The sequence below is a fragment of the Topomyia yanbarensis genome, chromosome 3 (genome assembly GCF_030247195.1).
Source record: "Topomyia yanbarensis strain Yona2022 chromosome 3, ASM3024719v1, whole genome shotgun sequence".
Lineage (NCBI taxonomy): Eukaryota > Metazoa > Arthropoda > Insecta > Diptera > Culicidae > Topomyia > Topomyia yanbarensis.
The window spans coordinates 421,550,050-421,563,359 of record NC_080672.1 but is presented as its reverse complement, the minus strand read 5'-3'; the positions used below and the strand labels follow the sequence as shown (position 1 = coordinate 421,563,359).

At 41.2% G+C, this 13,310-nt stretch overlaps 1 protein-coding gene across 1 annotated transcript; it reads right to left on the bottom strand.

The window, feature by feature from the left end:
- Positions 1-9,626: 9,626 nt before the first annotated feature.
- On the bottom strand, positions 9,627-12,012 carry LOC131691206 (adenylate kinase). Its single transcript, XM_058977431.1, has 3 exons — positions 11,852-12,012; positions 11,643-11,760; positions 9,627-10,748 (listed from the first exon to the last, which is right to left on the bottom strand). Exons 2-3 carry the CDS (start codon positions 11,742-11,744, stop codon positions 10,128-10,130), a joined length of 723 nt encoding a protein of 240 aa, XP_058833414.1. The 5' UTR covers positions 11,745-11,760; positions 11,852-12,012; the 3' UTR covers positions 9,627-10,127.
- Positions 12,013-13,310: the final 1,298 nt, after the last annotated feature.

Here is a 13,310-nt window from a genome sequence, read left to right as displayed (position 1 = left end):
AGATATCAGAAGTTGGAACTAAATCAGCTGGTTAATCAAATTAACATTAAAAGAATTACGAGGACAATGTTTGTTCAATTAAAGTTTAAAAAAAATCAAAATTGATAAATTTTATTTATGATGACAATCAACTTTTCAAAAAATAACGGTTGTTAAAAAAAGAGAATGATTTCAATACATTTCTGTAAAAGTAAATAGTGTATTTTTTTTCTCTCCACGACAATTGCTCTCTGGACTCACTAAAAATGGATGGCATGTTTCTTTTCGCTCGTGTGCTGTCAGTTCTATCGAAGATGGCGTCGAAACAGCAAGCACTCCGTGAGCGCGTCGTGCAATTTCACGAAACGCATGGTCATCGTGGAAAAAAGTTTACGGTAGACCACTTTCGAGACGAAAACGTGCCCGTGAGTACAGTTTACCGGATCCTGGCATCCCTCAGCGTGGAGCGGAAGGCCGTCCGGCGAAAATAATGACGAAGAAGACGGAACGAGTTTGCGTGACGCCGGCCAAAAATATCATTGCTTCCATGCCTTGATTCACCGAACCCTCTAGATGGAGGACATCATCTGTCAGAAAAATACTCGATCCCCAGACGAGCAGATAGCGATCGTGAAATCGCAGTGCTGGTGGATAACGAAGAAGTACCGCGGAACGTCGTTCGTGCTGGACGACGAAAGTTGCTTTCCGCTCTCGAAGACCCACATTCCAGGAAATGACAGCTAGTATTCTAGCGACAAGTCGACCACACCCCCTGAAGTAAAATATAAGTTTATGCATAAATTTGAAAAAAAGTTATATTGTACATCGCCATATCGGATAGAGGGATTTCAAAGCCGTGGTTCAAGCCGAGCGGTCTGGCCAATCAACAAGTGTACCAGGAGGAGTGTCTTGAGATAATTCTTCTGCCGTTCTTGAAGGAGCATCATGCGGATGGGAAGTACGTTTTCTGGCTGGACAAGGCGTCTTTTCATTACGCGAAGTAGACGCTGGAGTATCTTGAGCAGAAAAAGATACCGCGTCCATGCCGAAAGAAAGGAACCCGACCAACTTGCCCCAGTGCCGTCCCATTGAGGATTTTTTCGGGTCCCTCAGAACCAAGCTTGTTATTTGCTCACATAATGTACCACAAACAGTAAAATACATCGATGAAAAATAAAGCAGCACAAAAACACTGCAATGTACAGAACGACCGAAACTTGAAAACGAAAAAGAGAAAGATCTGTGCACCAAGAGCTGCACAATTTCGTTCAAAGAGTCACCTCGAAGAGCCACTTTTTTATGCCTCCCCTCACTGGCAAGCAGGTAGGAAGGCGAATCAAACTACAATTCAGATAAAGTTTAATCGAAAGAACGTTTTTGACATGTTTTTTGGTTATCTTCTCTGCTTCCGTGCGCGTGGGACCAATATTCACACACACACTGCCTCTTTACTTCTACTCTTTGAGGTGTGCAGCCATGGAGTAGAATGCACGTATGGGAGCAACACACATCGGAGTGAAGATATTTATTGTGAAAGAAAAAAGCGGTGGTTCGCATGAAAAGTGCAAATAGCGTTTTTTATACCTCTTTATTTGCTCTAAGGTGCATTACATATCTGCTCAGTACCCTAGAGTACAAAAATAATTGGCGGGCCAAGGATGCGAAGCAGTTGACCACCAGGACCCGTAATTGTATCCGGCCCCTTTTCCAATATTCATTGACGGTTTTTTTGAAGATTGAACATTATGTTTTAAATAAAAATGCATGCTGTTATCTTTTTCGGGGCGACTCGTGATTGCCATTATTCCACAGACTAACAGACATAACACTCGAAAACAATTCTTCGCCCGCTTTAACGGTCATTCTAAATATATTTTTGGTTGGGACTGTGGCCGTAATTGAGATTATGGCGCCACTGATATATGCGCAAGTATACGGGGGATAGACCCCTCGTGAAAAATTGTTCCCGAGCCTGAGGGATAACCCTTTTGCAAATGAGTGATTGGGACCGTGTATAAAAGATGAAGCTAGTATTCTAGTAAAAATGGCGGATCGATAGTTTTCTAAAGGAATTTCCTCATAGTGTTATATCTGTCAGTCTGTGATTATTCCCTTTATTGTGTGCTGCTTGTCGGTTGTTCTGTCTCCCCTCTCGCCTGGTGTTATGCAAAATTCCCAAATAGGCGTTTGGTTCATATACCAAAAGACAGTTTCACATTCCTTGTTGGCAGACAGAACCTCCGTGCTTACTATCGAGACATCACTCGGTATAAGCCAGCTGTTTAGCGTTCACGCAAACGTATAATTTTTTTTTTAGTTTTTAGTATCTAGCTGGGACGGGACGTGCAAAGTGAAAAAAAGCAAATGTCACCGCGAACCGGCAATGGCCTGTCATTGCGAACCGGACCTATTTTGACGGTTTTCATTTTCTTGAAAGCAATAACGTTTGGGCAGTATCGTTATTTCCTGGCAAAGTCTATGACGTATTAAAAACAAAATTTTTGCATTTATAAAATTTGTTTTGAATCTATATTTATATGCCTTTGTTAAAAAACCTTTAGATATATTTTGAGGTGGAAAGAAGTTCCTATTGCTATCAGAATGCGTTAAAGAAGATATATTTTTTCTACCCGCACTGCTCCCGATATATTGGCAATTTATAAAGAGAATCAATATTCCAAATAATTGATTTTGTTACTATGTTTTAATTGCCGCAAAGTTCTACTGTATCGATTTTGTTGGTTATTTTCGGCTAATTTGAGACTAAGAGAAACGAAAACAATGAAATTAAAAGACGGATAGGTATTCTAGAACGAATCAGTTATAAACTTAGAACGGAAAATTAGGACTAGGCAGGCTCATATGGATATGATCGAAAGGAAATGTGAAGAATTCTTTGCCTTCTGCTAAGTAGGAGTTGGGCATTGCACCCAAGTCTACCGCATGGTCCATGGTAACTAAACTAAAGAAAGTTAAGAATTTGGTATCAAAAAATAAATTCCAGGCTATTTTAGGATGCATTTTTACAGAATCCGAACTGCTTCTTGGACAGTCCACGCTTAACCTCCGGATATTTCGTCAACCTGTTAAGGATGATTCTTTCCAGGAGTTTTCCGAGTATATCCAGCAGACTTATGAGCCTGTACGAGGCCGGATCGCCCGGTGGTTTTCCTGACTTCGACAGCAACATCAGCTTCTGTACCTTCCACATTTCGGGGAAGTTACCTTCATTTAAACCATCCTGAACATATCCGGATATCCCATGATCGTAACTTTCAGCACCACGCTTGGTATTCCATCCGGACCACGGGCTTTCTTTGATTTCAGTCGTTTCGATGCTTCTGCGAGCTCATTGTTAGTCACTTGCCGATCGTCCGTGTTTACTCCTTCTTCAGGTACTTCGTGCTTCGGGGAAAGACCCTCAACAATTATCTTCATCATACCCGGCATATTTCGGCTGGTGTCGAGGATCCCTTTATCCCTTTATTGCGTAACTCCAGTTTTCCAGTGCGACGTCGATGGTAGAACCTTCATTGCACAATCGTACGTCTAACTTTGCTAGAGCTTCCTGCGGGATTCACCCTCTTGTGCTGGTTATTCTACTGCTCCACTCCACAGACATTGAAGTCACCACCAATGACTACCGGCTTTTGGCTGATCAACTGCTCGGTTACCTGCTGCAGCTGTACACGAAGACGCCTAGACGATCATGAAGCCTTCGTATGAGCGTTCTATCACTTCTCGAATGAGAAATCAGCCCATAATTTGTATCTCAGCCGTTCCCGATCTATCCGCCATCCAGTTACCGTCATCGAGGGTGACTTGATACGGCTCTGCAAACAAAGCGACGTCACACATTGTTTCTGTCGTAGACAGCCACAACAGTTGCTGTACTCTGTCACAGTTATTCAAGTTTAACCATGCAGGCCTTTGCAAGCCCCTGCCAAATGTCCGAAGCCCAAACCCTTGAAGCATTTATCCGCTTGTTTATGTTGAAAGTAGAATGGTAGGAGAATGTCGAACAGTCTAGAGGAATTCCCTCTCAGACCTCTACGACCAACTTACCAGAACATCTAAGTTAAGACAACCAACGAAGCGAAGGGAAACGTAGTCTAGTGAAAACTCACCCAGAGCACTCACCACAACCGTGTGATATGAACAAACGAAATAAAGATGGATCGAATTTAAATATACACTCTGTATTAAACGCAGAAATAATTGATAGCAATATTGGTTTTTCCTCGCTGCCCTAACGACTGAGCGCTCTGTTGCACTAGTGATTGTTCGTCTGCCCTACTCACTTCCTATGACTGAATGTGTATATAGCTTATAATTTCAACACTTTCCCTCAATTTTCATTCCTAACAGTTTATTGGCTATCAATAGGCATCTCGACAATCCACCCGCAACTTTTCCTACCTTTCTCCGTACTCCTTCTTTAACCGGAGCGTTATGTGCACCTCGTCGCTGCTATTTCAGCGTACCTTTCAGCTTGTCATACGTCGCTATCTCATCCAGGTTCTTGCACACAATCACCCTCGCCGGGCTTAAGGCTTTTATTTCTGCCTCCAAACTCAGTGATTTCCCATGCATATTCGATCTGTTAACCCTGGGATCCTACTTCAACACGAAGAGAATCTTACCTTTTTTGGGTACGCCTGGTTCTTGTCACGTTCTCCTCTAAATCCCTCAACTCCAAATCTTCTTTGACCTTCTAGAGGAGCGCTGCATACGTCGTTGCGTTTTTAGCTTTGATGCGCACGGCTTCTTCCTTAAGCGCCTTTTGACGTGTAGTGAGTGTATAAACCTCTACTGTAAACACCCACAGTAGAACACGGTTGTCAATTGATAGAAATACCAACTAAAAGTATCAAATATATTAGTAGCAGAAAGTGAAAATATAAAGGTTACCGTCGAAGCAACATTGAAATACCTATCATCAACTGATTGAGTCCAGTTTAATTATTCTCCCGAACGTTACCCTGAGTATTCCCTTTTGGACAAGTGTTAAATTGAAAATGACGAACCGGAGGTTTTTCTTTCCTCTTCTGCTCCACTTTTCTCTCTTTCGTTCGCTTTTGCTGTTTCCCGTGTTTCTCCTTTCGACCTACAACGGTACTCCAGCTTTCTCCCGGTTGAGCGGTGTCCATCCCTTCGGCAGTAAGACCATCCTCGCGCGTCTGCCTCTTGGGCCCGTCTGGTCTGGTCTCGAAGTTCTTACCCTCTTTGGAGTCATTAAAACAGACGTCCGTGTCAAGCACGATTCAGACGATACATCAGCTTCCGTCAACGTCAACGGAACGTCACCGTTCCGTCAGGATAAGTTACATGCAGTTAAATGGAGGCATTCACACACAACATCAACGGCACGGAACGTTTTGACGTCCGGCATGTGTGAACGGACGCAAGAGAAAAGTATTTAACTTATCCTGACGGAACGGTGACGTTCCGTTGACGTTGACGGAAGCTGATGTATCGTCTGAATCGCGCTTCATACTCCTTCACGGCAGACACTAGCGCCTTTCGAATTCTGAGAATCATTTACTTAACGTCCTTATGGACCTTGTTTCTTACGTCCACAAACTGATGGAGTTACTCCACCAAGCACTTCACAGCCACTAATTTTGGCTTCTGTGGAGTTTTACTCACCCCGCTCTGCTCCGGCTGTTGTTGGTGCTTCTCCTGCTCCTGCTCTTGCTGAATAACTTCAACTGCTGATGATGGTGGTGAGGTCACAACCTCTGGCGAACGGATTCACCACGCCTGCTCCATATATGTGGGTTTCTTGATCTTTGTCGGGTCCCAATGCCGGGCCGCTATCTCCACTCGTTATATGTAGTCGCCTCTTGTGAGCCCATGGTTATCTATGAAAGCAGAGAATTCGCTATTGCCTATATGCCGTAATCAAAATGTCACTGTAGTCGATCCTGCTTTTATTGCTAAGATTTTTTATTACTAAAATTTTAGCGGAAGCGTCTCAGATTCGCTTCGTGGGAGTCGCTTTTGGAATTATGGCTTTTTTAGAGGTTTTGCAGAGCCCAATGCTGCGCAACTTCCACCATATACTTGCAAGACTCCCTCACTAGCAGTTGGTCAAAGGGAGGAGGGGGAAGGTCGATAAGTCATTGTACTCAAGTCTCTGCTTCTCCTGTATGTGTATGTGTTAACCATACCTCCCACTCCCACTGGTTGGTAGCGGCTTACAGAAAAAAAATTGTAACTGGTGGGGTCGTGACTCCCAGCACTTATGAGATCCCCCTCTACACTTCTCAGGGAAGGTTTGCGATCGCGAACTATTGCCAAAAAAACACGTGTTTGACCTTTAAGTAAAACCCACTTTATTCCGGATATCGATGTCTCTTTTATTCGGCGGTTTCACACTTTTCCACCCACTTTCTTAAACTACTCCTACCTCGGATTCCACTGACCGCACTACACTTGGTGATGATTCGGTGCCCCTGCTACCACTGCTTCCTCGTCGTCGTATCCGTGGGCGTTCACGGTTTGCTGGTAGCTCGCAGCCTTGAGATTGCCGATAAGATTGGCGTCGGCGTTGACTCCGCGATGGCGGTCGTAACTATACCACGCGTTTTATAGTGGTTTACGGGTCGTGACAGTATTGCGGTCTAGCACGCTCTGGAGGTTTCCAAGGGTAAACCGAAGGTGTCCTGTGGATGAAATAGGGAATGGTGGTATGACGGAGATATTCATCCCGGCAAATTGGCGAATCAAAGCGTGATTGACTCACAGATGGCAAGTATGTAAAAATGATGATGGGAAATTTGACATCCGTCAAACTACGGTGATTTTTTTGGTATTTACGAAACCTTCTCTAATATCTTCAACACGGAATCCAAAACGACAAGAAAAACGTTAGGCAAGTTATAGAAATCTATCAAAGATATAACTGCAAAAATCTGACGTTACTTAAATAGTTTTCTGTTTAAATAACCGCTGACATTGGTTATTTTTCAGAAAAGAAAAAATGTGTTGTTCACGCGTGCCTGAGCTATTTTGGTGCATCCGGAAGTTTTACCACCTTTTTCATAATTCCCTATCCAGTGTTTCATAAATGAAAGCAGCTATTGCACTTTTCCGGTAAGCGCCGAAATTATATGTTCAGCTCATTTCACATCGGCGGATATTATTTCAAGTAAGAAAAGCTGCGAAAACCGCATATCCTTCCTTTATTGGACGGGCGGATTCTCCAACGTAATGCAGGACGTTCATGGTCGCAATATGACAAAAATAACATAACCTTTTATAATTCAGAGTAGGTTTTGCAATACTTCAAAACTACATGAGCTATAACTTTACCAAATTGCGCAATAAAGTAAAATTAATTTCTTACCATCACTTTTATATTCCATATCAAAATAATTTGTATTTACCTGTAAAAATATCGTTTAGAAATTCACTTCCTCTATAAAAATTAACCCATCATCCTTTTTGTAATTGCAGGCCTGACAGACAGGTGTCTCACAACACGTTTTAGTTTTGCTTTGATTTTTCAATAAAGTATCGGAATATTTTAAGGTTCAACTGAGAAAGCTTGGAAAAGCGGCTGTTGGAAAACGAAAAAAGCAGTTTTTTCTCACACCGTTGGAAAAATCTTCATGAAAATGAATCAATGTATTCGAGGCATTGGTATAGTACTAATGATTGATTTTCATGAAGATTTTTCCAACAGTGTGGGAAAAAACTGCTTTTTTCGTTTTCCAAGATGGCCGCTTTTTCGTGCTTTCTCAGTTGAACCTTAATTGATGGTTGCCATTACAGACACTTTATACACAGACTAGCGAAGTGTCAAAAAGTGCAGCCAAACGAGCATGAGGGTTTTGAGAGGGGAAGTACAAGGGGAAGCCCATGCAAAGCTTATGGGAGCTTCCGTGATGCCAGTTTACATTCATGGTTGCTAGTTTTACTGTTTTTCTCTCCGCAAGTCTGTTATATAAAGTGTCTATAGTTGCCATTACCTGTTTGTCTGCTTCTCCTCAACGATTCGATTTTCTTCTTGCCACTAATAACGGATATTGCAAGCTTTTGATTTTCTCGTTTTGTTTGCCGAATATGTCAACGGGAGATGACCGTTTGTTAACATTTTCACAGTAAAATCCAATTGAGTAGGCTCTGGACAAAGAAGGAAGCTGAAATGAGTTTGAAATCAACATCTGGAATTCGAGAATAAAACACTACCAGTAACACTAGATTACCAACGATCGATCAAGATTTCCAGATCCCGAGCTCTGATCAAGCAGCACAGATGATCGGAATGTTGAGTTCTCGACTGCAAGATTAGGAAAACTGAACATATAGACTAGATATCGTCGGCCAGAGCGAAGACGACTCCGTTTAATACTGGATATTTGAAAATGCCTTGAGGAGTTCCGATACTATGAGCAGAAACCTGGGTGAGATCTAACTTGTTTATCCTTTTAATTCTTTTTTATATGATGCAGAAAAGCTAGAGTCCATCTAGATGAAGATACCTGGAAAACTCATTTTGAAATCGATTCGGAATCTGAATGGATTCTGTATGGATTTCGTCACCGAATGAATCGGAATCGTTTGTTTCGATTAAGCTAGAGTTCATGCAGAGTCCATTAAGGATTACGATCCGATTCCGGAATGAGTTTCGTTGAGAGGCGATCCAAACAGGAGTCCTTTGTTTCATTGTGGTAAATTCGGGCTATTAACTAAACTTTATGCCGATTTCGCTCTAGGTTCACTCAAAACCGACATTTTTATATGGGTTTTGTGAACATTGGGGCGGCTCGATTCTCAAACGGAACGAGTACAGGCGGTATAACCTAGGTTCATTAGCCAGGGCAGGGCTAAATACCTCTTTCCCATCCCAGGAATCTGGGACCAAAGGAGTGACATTAATCCTCTTAGCCAAGTCACTCCCAACGATTTATCAAACCCTCAACAAATTGAAACGATCGGTACGGTTGTCCACGTTTCTTCAAGGATCAAAATGGTTTGTTGATTAAATCCTTCATTGAATGAATAATTTAATTGCCGTATAATTTTGAGTCATCTTCATCCTGTACACTGCACAATTGACCTGGTGGCTTTAATGATTGTGTCATATACCATATGTATCACAAGGCACAAACATTAATATTGAAAAGAAAAATTGTAGGCGAAAGTCTGCAATTTTCTAGGATCCATACATGTATTGGCTGTGTATGTGTTGACTAGATTTTCACAGTGAAATCCAATTAAAACAAAATACACCAAAATATAAGCATAGAAATGAGCAAACAAAAAATCTCGCGCGCAAGGTTTATTAAGGATTACTAGTCTCAACACTTTTTAAATTTGTGACTGACACGTCGCTTGAACATTCTATTAAGTACCTAGCAGATTTTGAAGTGAGTCAATCGAATGTTCTTCGAGATCAGTGGGCTACTTGATTGCTTACACGACATCATCAGGTAAAAAAGAAATACCTGTGCACTGAATAAGCCTGGGTGGGTGTACGGTTAATGCACATAGGTTGCAGTATTTGGTTGTAGACAATCCCAGTGCAAGTGTTAAGTAACAATTAGATGCTTGTTATTTCGTGATTACCACATAGTTCCCTAACGAGATGAAGGGACGTATGCTTTGCATTTGACTATTTCGAACAGCAATAAAAAAAATTCTTCAACTGAACCGCACATTTATTTTATCTATTAAAGATATCTTCTCACTACACATTTTGTCACTTATGATATTAGGTTCTTCTGCTTGCTAACAAGCATGGTCTTATACTGGATACGTCTTTCTGATTAATCCTACCGCTTCCGTAACCACTGATCGCTACTCCGTCATGTTTTGATTAGAGACTATGAAGTACATTACTCTTTGTTAGAATATGCCTGTTCAGGTATTTTAAATACAATTACCCCGCGAAATCTTGTTTCTGGGGGGGGTTGCCACTGTCTAATGCCCGGAACGGGAACCCATCTGTCATTGGATCCCGGAAAAAAAACTCTATGTCTAGGTAGGAAACATAGTTGTCACTTTAAAACTTTAGCCCGGCTCGCGGGTTCGATAAGGTAGCTCTATGGTTGTTCCAGATATTAATAATCGGTTCAATAGATTATCTCAGGTGGCGTGATAGAGGCTGATGCAAATGCTGTTCTATATGCAATAATTAATTAAAGGGCCATCCGTGCTTGTTTCTGCCTCATGAAAATGCTATCAATGTTAGCAAACACCTCGGACGAACTTTTCGATGCATCAATTTTAAAATGCAGCCCGCGCAGGGCATAGTATTGCGCCAGTGGCTTGGTTTGTGTATGGTATGCATCAAGGCGTTTAATTAGTGCAGTAGCATTATCATCGCTACGGCGCATCAGCGGCTCTCCAGTAACGTCATCTGTCATTGGTTTCTTCGGTGGGTGAAATTCCTCGTGATAAGATCGCCCACTAGCCTGGTGGATCAATCGACCGGTAATCCGACGCACGAGCAAACTATCGTCTATGCCAAACTCCACCACGGCATCCAAAGCAGTTTGACGTTTATCTAACAGATTGTCCAACTTTTCTGCTTGTACCACGGTTCGAGGAAATCCGTCCAGCAGGAATCCATTGCGGCACTCCGGCTTGTCGAGGTTGGAATCGATCATGTCAACGACCAAATCGTCCGATACCAGTTTACCCTCGTCAATGACTTTCTTCAGCTGTGCGCCAAGTTTGGAACCGGTAGAAATTTCCGCGCGCAGCATATCACCGGTGGACAGGTGGCACACGCAGAATTTTTCCTTCAGCAGTGGGGCCTACGGAAAGCATGATGTTAAATATTATGTAAATAAGGGACGTTTCGTTGCAATCGTTATTTAAAATTTTACGATAATTAGAAGTTTCAATTCATTGTGTGTACTGTATCGTCTAACTGCATTATTAGTTATTACGATAATCAAACTGCATAAGTGTCTCAATTCTTGTTTATATCATGTCAGTTAATATTCAAATTTTGGTCCTATTCAGAGAAATTCGTGAAATCTTGATAACGATAAAATTGAAAACTCCTAGTTAGTTTATTATAAATTGAATGCGTTTTTCTGTCGCATTACTAAACTGTATTAGTCAAAGTTCATTCATTTCACTGCGTCAGTGGAACGTAAGTTTCATTGTCAAGAACTGATAAGAATTGATGAGACACTTTCGTTTCATCTTTCGAAACTAGAAGCGGTAGATAGAAGCATAAGGTAGCGAGCGAAGCAAAGTGGTTGATGTGTACAGTTTTCTACCGTCTAACTTTTCGCTGCTCAAAAGATACCAGTCACAAGTGGGATTGATAACAATGGGCTTTTTTCTGTATGTTGAACCCACACTTTTTCTTAACGTTTACGAAATGATAAGTGTTAGTCTTGAAAGTAATGTTAATCTACTGATTGTACACTGAATCTCCAAGTTTCCTGGCTTGGATAATTTTTATCGCAAATCCCAGGTAAATTCATTTTCTATTTTAATCGTTAGCCACGCAAATCATTCAGTTATGTAATTTTATTCCATAATAGACTATTGTTATCGCTCGCCAAGGCCGATTAAAGTGTTCACGTCAATGTCACGCTGAATTAAATTTTGTCTTCGGAGCAAAGGTCAACAGTGTTCGTTTATATATTTCCCACCACTTTCTTTGCTCGTGAAACTGAAACATTGTAATTTACCTGTGTTCCTTTGCCCGATCCGGGTGGTCCCAAAAGAATGGCATTTATACCGATTGATCCCTGAGCGGGTTTCGGTTTCGTTTCCGCTGCGTTTGGGGCCATCTTTCACCGTATCGAACTGTGGAGATATAAAAAAAAAAGAATGGCCATTTAACTCGGAGATTAGGCTATCATTATAGACAGAAAAACATCGGAATCGTTAAACTTACCTAAAGGAGCGCCACTAGAAATTGACGAGCTATTGGATGTAGAAAGTATGCTGGTTTTTACGGAGGGATTGAACTCAAAGCAATCTTTCACATCCGTGCTGCACTGCGAAGCGACTGAAAAGAAAGACGATGCCTGTCCAAAAAGGTGTGCTGTGACGTCCACCGAAGCACCGAAGAAAGACAGCTGCTAAATGTCAACCACCCGTGATACCAGAAACATTGTGATTTGCATGTATTATTGGCGAATCAAAGCGTGATTGACTCACAGATGGCACGTATGTAAAAATGATGATGGGAAATTTGATATGGCTGCGGATGTTGTTGACTCGAATCAAAACTTATCGAAAGTAAACAAAGTTCATTTCATATCGTCAACCTGGCGCCCAGGTGGTGAAATCGTTAGAATTCAACGGGGTGCTGGAGCGTTGCCCGAAATTTTTTATTTCCAGATTAAATTTTACTAAGCTTCCCAGTTAAGCTCAGCCGGAATGCTGGCTGGTTCTAATTTGTATTCCGGCTCCGGTGACACAACCGATTACAGTCATGATTCGCTGGTTGGGCAACAGCCTTATCCAACTAACGAATTTGATTCGCTCGTTTGACCGACTGACAAATGTTAAAAACTCTCCAAAGGAGATGTTGGCAGTGCTAATGCATCTGTTCACATCTCTAAATAGGGTAACGAACCTAATTTGGACCCCTACATATTTTGGACCCTGTTAATGTATTTGCCTCCCACACTGCCAAGGCTCTCTGCATTTGTTTGGTTTGATGCAGCAGTTACATTCCTTGGGTTGTCTATTAAGTTTCAATGTCATTAGTTCATCTCTTGTTTAAAACTAAACAGAATCCACAGTTTTCAAAAATATCACCAAAAACGTTTTATGTTTCAACGATAGCAAGGAGAACCCGGTGGAAATGATACATTTTCAAATTGGATTTAAATGTACAATCATAATATTTTTTATCGATTTAATTAGTTTGTCTGATTTGGTATTATGCATGTTACGCGTTTGAAAAGGTTTCTTCGTAATGTTTTTTCTAAAAAAATCTTAAATAAATGGTGTTCACAATATGTCTTAAAAAATTGATATCAACTTATTTTGGACACCCCTCGATTTTCTTTCTTGACAGCTATTTGTTTATCAAGTTAGAATAATCAAAAAGTGAAAAATTTCGAAACGGTAGATCACCTGGTCTTTTTGGTCAAATTATTTAAAAAGGTCCAAACCAATGGATGTCGAAAATCAAACGATTGAGGAACATTTCATTGAAGACCATAATATGACCAAAGAGGAGATTTCTGAAATCCATGTTGAAGAACATTTGTAGTTCGAATTTGTTGAATTAGACGAGCTATATGTTGACAAATCTAAAAGACATATCACAGCTAAATAATGATAATAAGAGTGTCCCAACAAACATTAGGAGCTGAACTATAAGACTACTTGTCTGATTA

Excerpts from the sequence above, each read along its gene's own strand:
- LOC131691206 (XM_058977431.1), bottom strand. The coding sequence starts at position 11,744 with ATGGCCCCAAACGCAGCGGAAACGAAACCGAAACCCGCTCAGGGATCA. Across the intron at positions 10,749-11,642 it reads GATCGGGCAAAGGAACACAG|GCCCCACTGCTGAAGGAAAA; the intron begins GTAAATTACAAT and ends TGCTTTCCGTAG.